The 19317-nt window shown below is 43.6% G+C and overlaps 1 protein-coding gene across 1 annotated transcript; it reads right to left on the reverse strand.

The window, feature by feature from the left end:
* Positions 1-1383: 1383 nt before the first annotated feature.
* On the reverse strand, positions 1384-18855 carry SLC39A4 (solute carrier family 39 member 4). Its single transcript, XM_066578129.1, has 12 exons — positions 18503-18855; positions 14067-14312; positions 12664-12850; positions 10479-10909; positions 8948-9122; positions 5693-5865; positions 4642-4800; positions 3871-3981; positions 3375-3426; positions 3145-3297; positions 2514-2701; positions 1384-2436 (listed from the first exon to the last, which is right to left on the reverse strand). The coding sequence occupies exons 1-12, from the start codon at positions 18695-18697 to the stop codon at positions 2308-2310; spliced, it is 2199 nt and encodes a 732-aa protein (XP_066434226.1). The 5' UTR covers positions 18698-18855; the 3' UTR covers positions 1384-2307.
* Between the last annotated feature and the right edge of the window lie 462 nt (positions 18856-19317).

Genomic DNA, 19317 nt, shown 5'->3' on the forward strand with positions numbered 1-19317 from the left:
ATTGACATATGGAAAATTTGATGACCGGCTCATCTGTCTTTCTCGTTAATGTATATAACTGACCAGAATAGATCTATTACTTTAATCGTATAATTTATAATGTTTATTTCCCATTATATTTCCGTAGTATTCCATGTAGCCCTATGCCTTGTGTGACAATATACCCTAATAATCAGCAGATCATGTAAGCTCGCGTTGTACCCTGTGGTCTTCCTCTTGTAGTATCCTGGCATATCCCTACATGTTTCCGTTCAGGGGATCCGGTGGGTTTGGAAGAGTCTTTTATAGTTCTTAAATTGTATGTAACGTCAGTCTGTAGTGACCCTTATTCCTTCTACTTCCAGTAATGTGGCTGCTCTGTCATCTTTGAGCCACGAGGTGAACGCAGATTCAGCATTGGCTTAATAAAGAAGTTATAATGAGTGTAGGGAGTAATGAGAGGGACTATAGGGGTTACAGAGGGTTTGTATGGGGATAATGAGGGAGGAGTTTTATTAATTTGGATTTATATATATTTCATTCTCTTTTAGATAAACTTTAAATTAACACCCAGCTAAAATGTATAACATGTTCTTTCTAATACTCGGCCCAAAGAAGCGGAGTGCGGCCCAGGGATTCTCTCTTTAGTGTTTTTGAATGTGGCTACATATAACATCAAGCAGGAAAATAATAAAAAACTTGCGTTCAGTGCAACTTTAAAGTCCCACCCAATGGATTAGTTTGGTACCGAGGCTTCAGAAATGTGATGTTTGGCTTAAATATCAGAAAACTGCTGAAAAACACAGATAAATCTTCCCCAGGGCAGAGGTTTTGCCCAGAATATTCCTTTAAGTTATCATATAAGGATATAATGCTGAGAATCTCCTGCTTAGTGTAACCCCCAGAAGAAGAAGGACACTTAGGGCTCCTGCACATGGGCGGATTTGTTTTATGGAATCCGGGGCTGGTGGCTGCCCTCGGATTCCGCAACAAATACTGCCCATAGCCTCCTATGGAGAACCGCTGTTTCCTGGTCAGGAGTGTAAATTTCCGCTCCCGGCAGAAAAATCGCAGCATGCTCCATTATGTTCAGTTTTCCGGACCGACAGCTTCTATTAAAGTCAATAGAAGCCGTCCGTCCCACGGCCCTTCCGCAGTAAGCACTGCAGAAGGGTCGTTGGATCTGCGTCATCGCCTAGCGACGGTGGGGCTTCATCTGTACTGTGCACTGCAGAAAAAGAAGAATTCAGACAGGTGAGCGGGGTCACCGGCCAGGCACAGGGTCGGATCCTGTGGCAGGATCCCAAATGTCGGATCCAACCCTGTCGTGTGCAGGAGGCCTTAGAGAATGACCCTCCAATATAGAGCCTCTATTAATCAGACTATTGCAACAGACAACAGTGATTCCACTTATCTCTCCTTTATTAATGGTTGGGGGCGCTCTGTACCAGACTGGAGGCCCCCATCATTGTGCTACACAGTAACACAGCCATGTCCGTTTCTTACTGATTCCATCATTTAAATATTATAAAAGTAAAACATTTAGCAGCACAAAGGACCATAATAGTAGTCCCCTTTCCTCAGCAAGACGTTTGAAGATCTTGGCCGGAGAGACCTACAGAAGACGTTCGAAGAACTCGGCCAGAGGAATCTCAGTGAGACATCTGAATAACTTGTCTGGAGGAATCTCAACAGACGCCTGAAGACCGTGAAAGGGTGGACCTCAACAAGTCGTGAAGAACTTGGCCAGAAGAACCTCAACAAGACATCTGAAGACCTGGGCTGGATGAACCTCTAACAAGATGCCTGAAGACCTTCTTACCATATACACATCATAGCCAGATAATAACCATCTCTCCTAAGTCACCATTTTTCCTGTCATTACACTGGCGTCTTCTCTCTTTGCACCCACAGAGGTCCCTATAAAGTTTAAATGAAAACCAGCCATGTTATGTCATCATCCTCTCCCCTCATATTGCTTCATATTATTCAGGAATCTGGGTACCCCGTGCAGGCTGCAATGGCAGCCATATTTGTTTGTTGCCTTATCAGAAGGACTCACAGAATTACACCTGCTGAGAATTTTCAGCTTTTAGGGGAAAACTTGTCAAACAAACTGTAGACACTCCTCTCTTCATGGTGCTGTGTGCGGGTCATTCTTTGTCATCTCTTACCCCAATGAGGGTTATAGTAGCCGGTAATGGATACTCTGTCACTGGGACGATGATGTGACGTAGTGATGAACATTCTGGGGGTATCTGAGGAGGGTTACACTGTTCTTGGGGGTGAGATATCCTAATTAGATTGGTGGCAAGGTTATGAAGATCTTCATAGACTGATGTTCTCCTCAAAGATGGACAGGAGAAGTAGGATGGCCCAGCCAATGAGTAGTCCTAAGTTATGAAGGATGAATATCAGCCAAGGTCTGCGGTCCTTCACATTCATCATAGCTGGCAGCTGCAGAAGAAGAAAAGGAAGAGTGTGAGCGATGGATGATGTCAGCACAAAGACGTCTCCCAATCACTGATTCTTACCATGTCCACCAGAGCCACATAGAGAAAGAGTCCGGTGGCTACTGTAAATATCCACTGCTGAATAGCTTCATCTGCAGCGACTGAGAGTGCAATGTATAAACCGATAAATGAAGTCAGCGCACTGCCGAAATTCAGGATAAGTGCCATGCGGACACTGAGCCCGGCATGGAGGAGAGCCGCGAAGTCACCTGAGGAGAACACAACTCAAGGTTATGAGCTGCAGTGACAATAAACCCAGATAACGCACCGTGAAGCGCTTTGATGAGGGGGACATCACCATACGTATGAACGCCCCTGTGCCTCCAGCTGTTCACATCCAAAATAGCCTAGGGTGGAGCAAGGCAAGTTTGCATGATGGTGGATTATTATGAGGCTGGATTTGAACATGGTTTGGAGGATGGGAAACATTGCATGAAGGTCATATGGTTCCAATGCCTCTAATTAGCCAGGATAAAGGCATAAACCCTCGCTAGGCATAAGGCAGACATAAAGCAGAGTACAGCACTACTGAGATAGGAGGCACAAATATATCAAAGGAGCAAATGATGTCATGCACTACTTGGTGTGGTGTTCAATATAGAGCAACAATTGTAGCAATATGCAGTGTCACCCTGCTATAGGTGGAGCTTACCCAGCTCGTGTGGCAGTTCATGGCAGATAACAGCAATGGTCGTGGCCAGACCTGTCCTCCATGATGTTGCGAATGCAGCTCCCATGGCCAAACCGTCTGCGAAGTTATGGATAGCATCTCCTATGGTGATCATATATGGGATCATCCGCAGCTCTGCCAGAAACATTCTGGGATAAATATACAGAAGGCAGTGATAGAATAAGACATGGGTTGGATTTAATGGGACTTACCTCGACTTCTCACTGGAGGCGTGCTGTTCTGAAACTCAACATCTGGACTGACCTGGAACCAAAAATGGCACAATGAAAATCATCCCCTCATACTTCACCCCGAAAACAAACCAAAGAAATGCTATGATCTTGCACCTTCGGGGACCCGGTGGCCTGCTAAGAGAAGCAGTTGAGGTGACTCTCTGAGGAACTGCACATATGTGAGTGTAAGTAGCCAAGTGGTATGACTTGCCCACCAAGCTAAATGAAAGATGATAGAAAGCCCCTTTTTTTGTCAACCCCCACGAGTGGTTAACAGGAACATGATGGCATTGACAGCAAGCTCAGAATACCACTGTATAGTCATAGCCTCATACTGCCGAGGTGGGCAGGCCTGTGCATGAAGGAGGGATTACAGATCTGCCTGGAGACCTGTCATGGGTGCAACAACCTATCTATCCTTTTCCTATGATGTATTCGCGGGCCATGTGAGGGCAAACCCTTCTCATTGACATACCAAGTCTGCCTGGGACATGGATTGCTTCTGCTGTTTCCTTTTCTTCTGCTCCTCACGGAAGTCCTGCATGGAGATTCCATGGCTATGTCCATGTCCGTCATCATCATGCTCCTAACAATAAATAAAACAACAATGCAACTTGTCAGGAACCACCACTTCCTCGATTCATAGTGCAGTCTGTAGACCCTTGTGGTGTCCATCAGAAGAATCGTCTGATAAGCACAGTGTTCTCTATAACACATGGAAACTAGAGGTGTCTGTGTGGATTGCAGGTTGCCTGCAGAAGACCTCATTTTGTAGGTCGTGGTTAATGGGTGCAGTCTCCTGTGATAATCTAAAAGCGTCACCTTTTCTAATTCATTGTCTAAAACCTCCATTCACTTTTTGTCAGATCCTTAAAGGGATTTACCCACTACCAGGGCTTTCCTATGACTTAAAATTGCTTCACAGCCACTTTGTACTTCCTGGTTTCTGCTGCAGCTAATCACTGCTTATAGAAGCTCACTGCTGTGTCCAATGATTGTTTGCAGCCACCACATGTCCTGGTCATCAGCAACCAGGAAGTACAGAGTGGCTGTAAAGCAATTTTAAGTCACGGGAAAGTCCCTTCAAAGAAGAATCCAAGCAAAGATTTTTTCAAACCAATAAAGGTCTCTTTCCTTCTGGCGAAGGTCTTCTCCAGTACATCAAAGTTGCGGACCCAGAGGAGATCTTGCAGCTCAGAGTCTTCACCCCATCTGCCCTGATATCCTCATAAAACCTCTTATTCACCTCATCTTTTATCAGCATACCAAACATCTTCTCCATTATGAAGAAAGCGTAGAGACCACCCAAGACTGCCAGAAGCTTCCAGATATGAGTGTGGTCTTCTTCTTCTTCATGATGGTGAGCGTGGTCATTCGCGTGGCTGTGTGAATGGAGACCAAGGAACTGCAAAACATAGACACTGTCAGGAATAAGATGAAGACAAAGTGCCCCTAAGTGTACTTTTACATGTAGTGATAATCGTTTGCCCGAGCGTCACACTTTGCTAGTTCGCTCGGACAGTCAGTTTAAACACAAAGAAAACTTGTTTATTTTATTTTTACAGAATCTTGCTGTTTTCTGTACCGGTGACTGAGAACGACTGAATGATCAGTGTTTAAGTCGAAAGATTAGTGAACTAGCCAACGATGATTTTTATGCTTGTATGAAATAAACAATAAGTGAACGAATTATCACTCATCATTGACAATGTTCACACTGGACGATATCGATCAAATTCAAACAATCCAGCAATTTTTTTTGAACCATAATTGTTCTGTGAAAAAGCACCTTAAGGCGTGTTTCACGCGGGCGACATGATATAGCCACGAGAAAATTGCAGCGATATTGCATCGGTGGTCCGTGCCATATTGCTGCGTTTTCTCACGGCGATACCAGGATTTTGTGGTGCAATGAAGTCGCAAGTGGTGCTACAAAGTTGCACAACTTTGTAACACCACGTGCAAGGATTTTGGCTGTGATTGGTTCCTCGACCGCTGGTTCTGACTGGCTGAGCCATGTGCTCAAGAACCAATCAGGGGCAGAACTTCCTGGAGGCGGGGATTTTCAAAGTCCCAACCAGGAAGCTCAGCAGGAGAACTTCAAGCACGGAACAGAAATACACAATAAAACCCGCTTCAATATCCACACCAAATGATGCTGGTGTAGAGGCATACTTTCCCGTGCTGATCTGCTGCAGAATGCCTGCTGCGAACAGTCCAATGCAAATCAGCCCCGTGTGTAATGTATAAGCATAAACAGCAGGGGGCAGGACAGCCTAGTTATAATGGTCTATTACCTGTGGAATAAGATGCAGAATGGCATCTCCAGTCAAGGACCCCACCGCCAGGCTGACAAAGAACTGAATGACGTACTCGTAGACAGCAGTGCAGGTTGTGCATAACAAGACCACAATGCCAAAGACTGCACAAAGGCACACAATCAGATTGGCAATACTGGCATAGATGTATACTGTGGAGTAGAGTGAGACAGGTAAAATATCACACTTAAAGGGGATTTATGACCATATAAATAAAACATAAAAATAGTATCATGACAGGTTTTGCAGCTATTAGACTTTGTATTTCACTTGCTCAACATGATCTCTGCTTGCTGTCAGTGACTGGAAACATTTCCATCCAGAAACAGACAACCGTTCCTGACCTCATTCTGCTCCCACAATGGACAGTTTGCTACAAATGTATCCAGTCTACGTACTGATCCGTGAGCTGAGCAGACACGTACATTCTACATGTACCGATACATTGTAGCAGCAGGAGAGATTGCTGCAGCTGTGTTTGAAAGCATCGTCTGCTGTCAGTGCCTCTCTCGTCCCGACAGCTCTACTGGCACAGAGGCCACCTACAAACCATCAGGAGTTTTGGCCTCCAATACCACCTGTACGCTGATGACACCCAGCTATACACCTCTGCCCGTGACATCTCTGCACCCTTCCTCCAAAACATCACCAACTGTCTGTCCGCTGTCTCTAACACCATGTCCTCTCTCTACCTAAAACTAAACCTCTCTAAAACTGACTTATTGGTATTTCTACCCTCCACTAACCGACCTCATCCTGACATCTCTATCTCAGTGTGTGGCGCCACCATAACTCCTAGACAACATGCCCGCTGCCTTGGGGTCATATTTGACTCTGATCTCTCTTTTGCCCCCTACATCCAATCTCTGGCCCGAACATGTCAGCTGCACCTCAAGAACATCGCAAGAATCCGCTCTTTTCTCACTGTGGAGACGTTAAAAACGCTTATTGTCGCCCTCATCCACTCCCGGCTCGATTACTGCAACTCGTTGCTGATCGGCCTCCCCTGCACCAGACTCTACCCTCTCCAGTCCATCCTGAATGCGGCAGCCAGGCTCATCTTCCTGTCCAGCCGCTACTCGGACGCCTCTGCCCTGTGCCGGTCACTGCACTGGCTGCCCGTTAAATACAGAATTCAATTCAAACTCGCTACCTTCATCCACAAAGCCCTCCACAGTGCAGCGCCACCCTATATCGCCTCCCTCATCTCAATCCATCAACCAGCCCGGGCTCTCCGCTCTGCTAATGAAACCAGACTGAGTGCCCCTTTCATTCGAACTTCTCATTCCCGCCTCCAAGACTTCTCCAGAGCAGCACCGGTCCTCTGGAACGCACTACCAAAGGCTACCCGAGCAATCCAGGACTCGCAGAACTTCAGGCGTGCTCTAAAAACGCACCTCTTCAGGGAGGCATACCGCATTCCCTAAACAAACCTCTCTGTACTCCGCCTGATAACATGCTCCCTGACCTACTGACTGCAATCCCTGCTAGCCATCATAAACCGCTCCTGCAGTCACACCGTTTCTGCCGTCACACGGCTAAATGTCTGACCATTGTCTATGTGTATATCACCCCCCACTCTCCACCTCGCCATACCATGCACATCTCCAGCCCCTTTACCCTCTGTATCACCCCATTACTTGTAGTATGTAAGCTCGTTGGAGCAGGACCCTCACCCCTATTGTTTCCATCAACTGATTACTATGTAACCGTGGTTCTGTAATGTTTGTATTTTGTCTTTCTGTATTCCCCCTGTCTATGTAAGCGCTGCGGAATATGTTGGCGCTATACAAATAAAGTTTATTATTATTATTATTATTATTATTATGTAGAGATGCAGGAAAGCTCTGGCTTGGCTAATAAACTATCAGATACGACAAGGGGAGCTCTTTGCCGAGTTGAAACGAACATGAAGGTATAAGTGGCAGAAGTAGGATAGAGGGGTCTGACATAATTAAAGTACATTTTTCCTAGTAATGCCCTCAGAAAACCATTTTACCCTACAGAAGATGTCCTGGATGCATATTTGTAGTTTACGCTTAGGTTAAGCAGCGCTGCTGATTAGAGCCACCTGATTGGCTCTTCGGCACCACGTGACTACACAGCGTGCACGCGGATTGCCTTCAGCAGCCGTGCACTACACACTACAGTTAAGCAGACGTGCGCTACACACTACACTTAAGCAGCACGGGGTTAGGGTTTAGGGTTAGGTTTAGGGTTAGGTTTAGGGTTAGGTGTAGGGTTAGGTGTAGGGTTACTTTTAGTGTTTACGGTTAGTGTTTAGGGTTAGGTTTAGGGTTGGGGTTAGGGTTAGGTTTAGGTAATCCTAAACCTAACCGTAAACCTAACCCTAAACCTAACCCCGTGCTGCTTAAGTGTAGTGTGTAGTGCACGTCTGCTTAACTGTAGTGTGTAGTGCACGGTTGCTGAAGGCAATGCGCGTGCACGCTGTGTAGTCACGTGGTGCCGAAGAGCCAATCAGGTGGCTCTAATCAGCAGCGCTGCTTAACCTAAGCGTAAACTACAAATATGCGTCCTGGATGGCATACATAGGGTAGTAGCAAAACCATTAGTTGAATGAGAAGTACTGCTGTAGGATAGGAATGTTTTCATTCACTGCCAGCAAGCAGATGTGTTTGAAAATTGCAAGTAATTCAGGAGTAGGGCAATGGGAGAGTGAAGGGGAAATTGGAGCAGAGTAATCAGAGGGAGAATGGAAGGAGGAGGAACAGTGAGAGAATGGGTGAGGGGAACACTTTGGGGCATATGCATTAAACCCCCTACTGCAGAATTCTATCAATAAAAGTCTCATTTTAAACGCTGATACAAAAATTGTGACTTTTTGGGAGTTTATGCCAGGCCTCGACACTTTTTGGAACAGTAGGCGAGGTTTAGCATTAGGAGACATGGCCTGAAAGATTTACTACATTTTATACCTGAAGTTGGCATACATTGTAGCTGCAACCTACACAAGCTTGTAGCTGGCATAGGTTTCATTCTGGCGCATGGCTGTGCTGCCAGATGCAACAAAGGTATTGAGAAGTGCCAGTCTAAGTAAAAGTGCCCATTTGTTCTTTGACCTGTTCTCTCTGTATTTAAAAAATCAATCCCTTTACAAAAACCCTATGAAATCCTGTACTAGCGTATTCAGAGTTTTGCCCCACCCCTGCTTAACCAAGAACATGCCCATGCCATATCTCATTATCTGAGATCATCAGAGGAGTAGAAACTTACATTCAGCTGTGGACAGCTGTCTGTCGGTGGACACGTGTTGGTGTTTATCCGGGCAGATACCGACAAGCTGCTGTTGAAGCAGGCTGCTGCTAATATCTATCAGCTTCTCTTTGGAGATTTTATCATTAGCGTCCACCCCATGTATCTTCAAGATGTCTTGGGCGCTAAAGCAAGTCTAGAAGGCATTAAACATGAATTATTGCCTCTCGGTGACAGCAACTATATACTTTTCATCTATATACATGGACATTGCACAGTACCATTTTTTTGTCCTGTATGTTGGAGTATAAGGCCTGATATACTGTAACAGTAGAATTGTGACTGCAGCCAGGACCGGTGTTAGGGGGGCTCAGTGTGTAATGTGCCTCACCCGGTCCTGCTATATGTGCTATACTTGCAACAGGGCTCAGTGGCCCTGGAATGTTTACATTGAATAACCATTAAAGCCAGAATTGTCTCCACTGCTGTGTGAGGAGCAGTTCACAGGAGAAATGTTTGGCTGGCCATGATTCCCTCATACAAAATCAGCTGTTTGCCAGGGGTGCTGGGTGCTGTTTGTGTTGGGTTATGCATCCTTAAAGGGGCTTTATCTGATATCACAACCCCTTTTTCATTTCAGTTCATCAAGCTGCTTTTTCCTCTCTTTAAACCCCCCCGTGTTCTGAAAATAAAACTCACTATATAGCGGTACTAGTAGTGGGCATGGTGTGGTGGTATTAGGGTGGTTTCACATCTACATTGGAACATCTAGCCGGAGGTTCCGTCACAGATGTGGCTGAAAATACCAGAAGAAGAAGCGCTGCATACAGTCCTTTTTCCTCCATTTAAACGCCAACCAGCTGGACGGAAAGTTGGCAGACCCCATTATAGTCAATGGGGTCAATCTGGCAATATTCGGTTCCGAACAGAACAGGAAAGTGGAATCCCCAGCGCAGATATGAAAGCACCATTAATGGTAATATAGGTCATTACATAGTGTGTTTTGTTTAAAAAAATGTATGGAGGTAATATTTAATCACTATATGGTGATGTTATTTAATCACTGTGTGGAGGTAAAATTTAGTCCTGGTATTTGACAACTAAAAATGTACATGAATAATGATTTTTGGAAAGCCCTGCAACACCCCTGGAAGTATTAGAGTTCAGCACTGAAGCACTTTGCACAACTCCTCCTAAATATCTTGAATGTAACTGTGTTCTTAATGCATTATTTCAGTATATGGAGCCCCATTTCTAACTTTGCCCAGGGCCACACTTTGTCTAAAAACGAAGTATAAGACCTGATATAACTGCAGAATTGTGACTGCAGCTCTGGATGTAACTGGAGTGTAAGACCTGATATATTGTAAGAACAGAATTGTATCTGCAGCTGTGGATGTGACTGGAGACATGATAAAACAAAATATTTACACTGCTGCTCAACATATGTAGATTTCTCCTGTATATACTGTATCAAAGGCGGGACTCTCCTTTACACCACTTTTGTACCTGCAGAACATCTGTGTCTTAATGTATCCACCTGAAGACGTACCTTGTCCCAGTGATGTATATGAATGTCGCTTTGTCTCAAGCTGCGCCTACGTCTCCGATGTTCATGTGTATGGTTCTTGTGATCTTCATTATGTTCATGGTCATGGTCTTCATGCGCATGGTCATGGTCATCTTCATGGATGTCGTTGGGGTTGTGTTCGCCTTCATGGCTGTGGTCATGGTCATCTTCATGGATGTGGTCGGAGTTGTGATCATGGTCATCATCATGGGCAGCTCCAAGGTTGTGGTCATGGTCGTGATCGTGCCCTTCTTCATGGTTGTGATCATGGCCATCTTCGTGGTCGTGATCATGGCCATCTTCGTGGTCGTGATCATGGCCATCTTCGTGGTCGTGATCATGGCCATCTTCGTGGTCGTGGCTATGGCTGTCTTCATTTACCAATTTCAGAGTTTTCATGAGGTCAGTGAGTCCTGGAACAAAAAGAACATGAGGGGATGAATTGGCTTGATGCACAGTAACGGTTCATTCACATGGCGTAATTTTGCTGCATATTGTGCATGTATTTTATACGTGCACAAAACACAGTCCTGAGTCCCCGTAGACATGCATTTGCGCATTCAGACCTGCGTTTTTTATGCGCAGTGAATATACATGATATATGCAAATTAACTGCATATTTATGCAGGAAGGAGACTCTTTCACCTGTATTTGGGGGGGGGGGGGGGTTGTAAGCGTAAATATGCAGTAATCACTGGGCAAAAATCCCAAATACTCAAGGCATACACATATTTTGGTTGTGTAGATACACTGCGTATTACGTGACCGTATTATCTAACACCCGTGTGAGTAAGTCCTAAAAGGAAGCTCCTGTGGTCGCATCTTTTGTTGACGATTTCACTCATTAATGGCCCTTTTACACGGGCCGACAGTTGTTTAAACAACTTTTGAATGATAATTGTTACGTGTAAATGGGCCATAAGTAATGTCACAGGAATTCATTGCCTTAACTCCTAATTAGCCCCACCTCTAACTTCCTATATAACTTCTGGTCCTACCATACCCTTCTCTCCAGATTATTGTTCTTCCGGCTTGTTGATACTGTTTGTTACTTATCTGTATACTTAACCTTCACTGTTACTTGTCTACACTTGCTACATCATATTACATTGTCTCAGCCACCAGACTCTGAACCCCCTACTAGACCTTCACAGAGTAATCTGCCACTATATAGAGGCCAGTGTAACAACTTCTAGGAAACAATTTGCCAAACTACAAGAATTTGGTGCCACCCACAAAGAAAAGTTTCTCAGTTGTAAAACCTAGTGGGAGACCTACAAAGACAACATCTGGAATTGCAGGGCTCAGCTGCAGAGACAAATTCTACCAGAGCTTGACAATGGATGTGTATATGGGTATATTTGGGTAAATGGAGGTATACTGGTTATATGATGCTGTATGCATTTATATGGGGGTATAATGGTAATATTTTGCTGTATAGGATTATATGGTGATGTATGGGGGTGTACTGATTATATGCTGATGTATATGGGGATACAGTATACTGGTTATGTGTAGGATATACTTTATTATATAGTGATGGGATGGGTATATATGGGTACAGTATACTGGTTATATAGGGGTATACTGGTTATATGGTGATGTATACAATATGAGGACACAGTATACTGGTTATGTGCGGTATACTTATTATATAGTGATGTGATGAGTATGTATGGATACAGTATACTGGTTATATAGGGGTATACTAGTTATATAGTGGTGCACTGGGTATATGAGGGTACATTAAAGTAGTAATATGGAGCTTTACTAGTTATACAACAAGGTTTACTAGGTACATGGGAGTACACTGGTTATATAGTGTGGTATACTGGGTATATGGTGACGCACTGAGTATTTGGGGGTATACTGACTATATAGCAATGTGCTGTGTATATGGGGTACACTGTATATACAGCAGCGAATTGGGTATATGTGGTATACTGTTTATATGATGATGTATAGACATTTTTGAGGGTATATTAGTTATATTGTGGTGCACTGGGTATAGGGGGTATACTAGTTATATAGTGGTGCACTGGGTATGAGGGGTATACTAGTTATATAGTAATGCGCTGGATATATGAGCGTGCATTATACTGGTTATATGAGGATTTACTGATTAGTGGTACGCTGGGTATATGGGGTATACTTGCTTCTTTCTCACCTGATACGTTAAGGCTGTTGTTGTATAATTTGTAGATGTAGTCAATGAAGTAATTGGGGGGTGGCAGGACCGTCACACAGGTTCCCTCTAGAACCACTGCTAGCAAGGCTTCCTCAATCATGGGGGTGACATGATCAGGATCAGACGTCATATTTAGGATGTCCTTTGCATTCATACATATCCCAACCTGAAAACAAATTAAAGCCTCTATGTTGAGAAATTGTCTCAGCATGCAAAAACAGATGATCCCAGATCCTCATATCCTGCCCTGACTTTTGCCATGTCCTGACCACTTCTGCTTCTTCCCTCTTCATAGTTTTCCTCCTTTCTATCTAATGGCTGGACATCTGATACTACCGTCCACAAAGCCTTCTGAAGTCCACCCTCACCACATTTACTTACTGTATTGTCCTACCTACTGGCTGATCTGCTCCTACACCTTATTCCTATATCACTCAGCCCTGGACTACTGCACCTCTCAGAATCCCCACATCCCACCTACTGACCAGTCACATCTTCTCTCATCACTAATGGCTGCAAAACTCTACAAAGTCTTCCCATGGACCGTGTGTCTGTACATAGTATGAGAGCATCAAAAGTCTCCAGGGTTCAAGTCACAAACCAATAAAATTTTCCCGTTACAAACTTAGTAGTGAGGAGTTAATCGAGGACATAGTGACAACTCCACAGGAACATGGGTGACATATGGCCCATCTTTTCTATATCCCCTCATCCCTCCCTTGTCTTCTCCACATCCCCTCAACCTTTCCTTGCCTTCCCCACAACCGTCATCCTTCCCTTGCCTTCTCCACAGCCCTCATCCTTCCCTTGCCTTTTACACAACCCTCATCCTGCCCTTGCCTTCTCCACAACCCTCATCCTTCCCTTGCCTTCTCCACAGCCCTCATCCTTCCCTTGCCTTTTCCAAAACCCTCATCCTTCCCTTGCCTTCTCCACAACCCTTAGCCTTCCCTTACCTTCTCCATGTATCCTCATCCTTCCTATTTGTTCTACACATCCCCTCACCTCTTCTCTTGTCGTCTTCACATCTCCTTACTTCTTGTCGTCTCTCCACATCCCCTCATCCTTCCTTTACCTTCTTCACATCCCCTCATCCTTCCCTTGTCTTCTCTACGTCCCCTCATCTTTCCCATCTCTTCTTCACATCTCCTCATCTTTCTCGTCTTCTCCACATCCCCTCATCTTTTTCCACATCACCTCATCCTTCTCTTGTCTTCTCCATGTTTCCTCATCCTTGTATTGTCTTCTACATGTCTCCTCATTCTTCCCCCTGTTTTCTACATGTCCCCTTATCATTCTCTTGTCTTCTCTATGTCCCCTCATCTTTCCCTTGTCTTCATTAATCGCATCACCATTTTCCACATGCCTTCATGGTCCATTACCTGATCCTTAGCTGGTTTGTAGGAGGGCAGTATGGTTGCTATGATATTCAATGTGGCCTCCACGGCCTCATCATTCTTGGGCAGGATGCTTTTCAACCAGTTTCCCTCTTTGACTGCTGCACAGGTTGATGAAGTATTTGAGACATAACTCAGCAAACCTCCAGATAAAGTTGCGTACCCATCAGCATCCAGCTGGGAATCTGAGGATTTATTTAGTGAACCAAACAGGATGGATGTTGTCAGACACTGTGGAGAGAAGAAACACATGAGTAGTAAACACATGGAATGAAGACCTGATGACCCTACCATTATAAGTCATCCAGGATAGTACATGATAGAGAAGGATCCAGACCCAAACATGCTTCCTAAAAACGCATTTTTCTTGTGCGTTTTTTCCACGCGATATCGCTGCGTCTTTTTCACGCGGTTGTCAATGGAACTTTCTAATGTTAAAAACACATCGCAAGTTTGTGCTTTGCAAATTTTGTGCGATGCATTTTTAACATTTCGAAAGTCCCATTGACAATCGCGTGAAAAAGACACAGCGATATTGCGTGAAAAAAATGTGCAAGAAAAACGCAAGTGTGCAGGAGCCCTACTACATATACCATAGACATTCCACATGCTCTTATTTTCATGGCTCGTAGATCTGAAGCAGTTTCTCCTTTAGTATTGTGTAGTTGTGTCATAACCCTACACATATTCATCGCTCCATAAGTTCTATACGTCAGATACAGCTAAGGAGACCTCTCAGCTTCTCCTCTGACTATATGACCTGGGCCAGTGGTCTCCAACCTGAGCTTCTCCCGCTGTTAGTATGGAAAGGCACAAGCTGGCAGAGCAAGGCCATGCTGGGGAGGCACAAGTTGTAGACCAATTCCCTCGGGTATCTGGAAACCATAGAAGCCCCACGTTGTGCAGAAATGCCAGTATGAAGAGTAGCTATTGCTCTGCAGGATATGATATGACCATGTATTAAGACATATATAACACTACATATTCTCTATGATAATCTGCAATGTGAGCATGCCATCAACTTCCCTGGGTGACTGATTCATTTTTCTAACTACTATCATTATCATCTGATTACCATCACCATTCAGTTCCTGTCTTCTATTGGCGAGTTCCTAATCTTGCATCTTTGTCACCTACCAGGGTTGATACACGCTTCATATTATTGCTCATTCAACTGTCTGGTGATTACATAATTTGGCTCTTCTGTAAGTCTTGGGGGTGCCTGAGTACTGGGAGACACCATTAGAACCCAGGAAAGGTGACTCCAACACACTTGCATTTTTTTAACGCTGCGTTTTTTTAATGCAAATGTCAATGGGAGTTTCTAATGTTAAAAACGCATTGCAAGTTTGTGCTTTGCGATTTTTGTGTTTTTAACATTAGAAAGTCCTATTGTCATTCGCATTAAAAAAACACAAGTGTCTGGGAGCCTTAAGTGAGGTCCAATTCTGCCGTCTAGTGTTCAGAAGGCATCATTACAAACTGTTCAAAACTAGAAGAGTTTTCTAGACATTTACTATTGATGACCTGACCTATCCTCAGGATGGGTCATCAGTAATGGATTTGCGGGGTTCTGTTTGGGATCTTCGCTGATCAGCTGATCCGCCGATCCACTGCCAGTGCAGCTCAGCCAGAGGTTCACATCATGGTCAGCACCAAAAATGTAATGGAAAAGCTTTGCTCCCACAGCCAAGCCAAGCTGGACATTTACATCATGATCAGAGTTGAAAGTGTAATAGAAAGGCTTCGGTCCCATAGCCAAGCTGAACATCCGCATCATGGTCAGAGTTGAAAGTGTAATACCGTAGAAAGCCTTTGCTTCCATAGGCAAGCATGAACATCCACATCATGGTCAGGGCTGGAAGTGTAATAAAAAGGCTTTTCCCCCATTGAAATAAATGGGATCAAAGCCTTTCAATTGCACTTTTGGCTCTGACCACAATGCAGATGACTGGCTGGGCTGCACTGACAGTGGGCCAGAGGATAAGCTTATTGACATGGACCCAAGCGGTGTACTTCAGCTGATCAACTACCGATGACCTATCCTGAAGATACAGTGAGTCATCAATAGTAATACCCATTTAATCCCAACTCTGTTCAAGACCAACCCTAACCATAAACCTACTAAAACTTAAAGCTAATCATAAACCTACTAAAGACTAGCCCTGCTGACAACTAACTCACCCCTGATCCTATGATATTAGTATGATAACCATCAATACCATTTACCCCGTATATTAGACGTTTCCTTGGAACTGAGAATCTGATGAACTGCCAAGGGCGAAACTGTTATAATCCTAGATATGTCCACTCTTTGCATAAATTAACACATCTAATATATAACCAACTCGTGATGTATTACAGGACAGCTAAATTTACATGTATCGGAGAGTGTGATATCATTATTATCTCAGTGTATGATAGTCCAGAGCCACACAGTAACCTGAGATTTTATTTATGATAATCCAAAAGCAAGCAGTAAACACTCCTAAACCATAGAAACAGCACTAAACAATGGTGTCCTATGAATATAACCCTTATTGATACAGACTAGTATAACAGACATTGTGCTTTAGGGCAGATCAATGTAAATTTTACAGCTATTACCTATAATAAATTAGTGAGTTTATGTTCCGTCTTTCTATATTGATGCATATCGCATTGTGTTATCACTGTAACGCAGTTGTCATTGGCAAATAAATGTATATATGAACTCAATGGGAATATTGGTAATTCTGAATTACTTGGTGCATTGATTTTGCTGATTGATTTGTAATGAAATATATTTAAGCTTTTTGAGCATATTTTTTGTAATCTACCCTTGGTTATTATGACACTTGGCAATTATTATATTCTATCTGTTTATCCATGTATAACACTGCAGCAAATGTTTTGAAACTTCTTGATACCTCCATGTATGTTTTTAATAATTTATTTTATACTAGACTTTATGAATAAAAATTATACCGTTTAAGGTAGCATATGACGCCATTGTTAATGCTGTTTCAATGTCCTATATCAGTTATAAGACCCTCATCCTATAACCATGTCATATATGAGTCTCATTCTATTGCAGGGCCCTCATCCTATAACCATGTCATATTTGAGTCTCGTTCTATTGCAGGACCATCACGCTAAAACAATGTCGCATATCGGTCTTGTTCTATTGCAGGACCCTCATCCTATAACCATGTGTTATAAGAGTCTCATTCCATTGCAGGGCCCTTATCCTACAACAATGTCATATATGAGTCTTATTCTATTGCAGGACCCTTATCCTATAACAATGTCATATACGAGTCTCATTCTATTGCAGGGCCCTCATCCTATAACCATGTCATATTTGAGTCTCGTTCTATTGCAGGACCATCACGCTAAAACAATGTCGCATATCAGTCTTGTTCTATTGCAGGACCCTCATCCTATAACCATGTGTTATAAGAGTCTCATTCCATTGCAGGACCCTCATCCTATTACAATGTCATATACGAGTCTCATTCTATTGCAGGAACTTAATCCTATAACAATGTCATATATGAGTCTCATTCAATTGCTGGACCCCAATCCTATAACAATGTCGTATATTAGTCTTGTTCTATTGCAGGACCCTCATCCTATAACAATGTCATATATGAGTTTAATTCTATTGCAGGACTATCTTGCTAAAACAATATCCTATATCAGTAACGGTCTATTGCAGGACCCTCATCCTATAACAATGTCATCTATTACTCTTGTTCTAGAGCAGGACCCTCATCCTATAACCATGCCATATATGAGTCTCATTCTATTGCAGGGCCCTCATCCTACAACAATGTCATATACGAGTATCGTTCTATTGCAGGTCCCTCATCCTATAACAATGTCATATATGAGTCTCCTTCTATTGCAGGAACCCTCATCCTATAACCATGTCATATTTAAGTCCCGTTCTATTGCAGGACCCTTATCCTATAACAATGTTGTATATTAGTCTTGTTCTATTGCAGTACCCTCATCCTATAACAATGTCATATATGAGTTTCATTCTATTGCAGGACCCTTATCCTATAACAATGTTGTATATTAGTCTTGTTCTATTGCAGTACCCTCATCCTATAACCATGTCATATTTAAGTCCCGTTCTATTGCAGGACCCTTATCCTATAACAATGTCATATATGAGTTTCATTCTATTGCAGGACCCTTATCCTATAACAATGTTGTATATAAATTTTGTTCTATTGCAGGACCATCACGCTAAAAAAAACAATGTCCCATATCAGTCACGGTCAATTACAGGAACCTAATTCTATATCAATCACCTATTATGGGATTTTCCTTTGACTCTCATCATCTGTTGCCCTTTGCTCCCTCGTTGGTGACTGCTACTGTGAGATTTTGCACTCGTCTCTCTCCCTATCTCGTTCCTTAGTTCTCACCTTTTCACACGACACATTTCTGCACTGCACACGGTCTTCCAGATGCTTTATAAGATCCGCGACGGCGGTGGTGTTAAGCGCAGGTTGTCCTGGGGAGAGCTGGTTGAGCACTTTTTGGAATGGGGTCTCGTGTGTGATGGCAGCTGGACACAGAACTACTAGTGCAAGGCACATCCATATTGAAGACACGGACATGGCTGATGGTATGAGGAGAGCTGGTGACTGTTGCCTCCTCGTCCTGGTGACAAAGTGACAGCATGAAGCTTTAGCTACTCTTCTCCATGTTCCTAGCCTGGACGGTGATTGGATGGAGCCAGAGAACAGATTGTCATTATCACCTCCTCCCCTTCTCTGTTCACCTGAGTCCGCTCACCTTTCCTTTTTTGTCAGGATGACTTAGAAGCACAGATCAAGTTTTTCTAGTACTGCGGGTCAGTTAACTCTAAACATAACCTGGAGAGCAGCCAGGATTAGACGCCTCATCCCTGGGACGTTAGTCTTGCACTACAGGGTCTGCTTCTTGGAATGAGGAATGATGTGTACAGTACTGTGCAAACCTTTTACGTAGGTGTACAAAATATGCTGCATAGTAAGATTTTTTTTCAAAAATAGAAGGCATTTGATTGGCTCCACATTTATTCTGCAGCAGGACAACGACCCCAAATATACAACGTCATTAAAGGTGTTTTGTCGTTACAAAAAAAAAATTTTGTACTTACCTCTTCCTCCCCAAGCAGTTTTCTTACCGGATCTTCTCCTCCGCGATCTTCTGGCTCCTCCAGTCCCCGGGTCACGTCACCTCCAGCTGGCCGGAT

This window comes from Eleutherodactylus coqui, chromosome 9, assembly GCF_035609145.1.
Source record: "Eleutherodactylus coqui strain aEleCoq1 chromosome 9, aEleCoq1.hap1, whole genome shotgun sequence".
In the NCBI taxonomy this organism is placed as follows: Eukaryota; Metazoa; Chordata; class Amphibia; order Anura; family Eleutherodactylidae; genus Eleutherodactylus; species Eleutherodactylus coqui.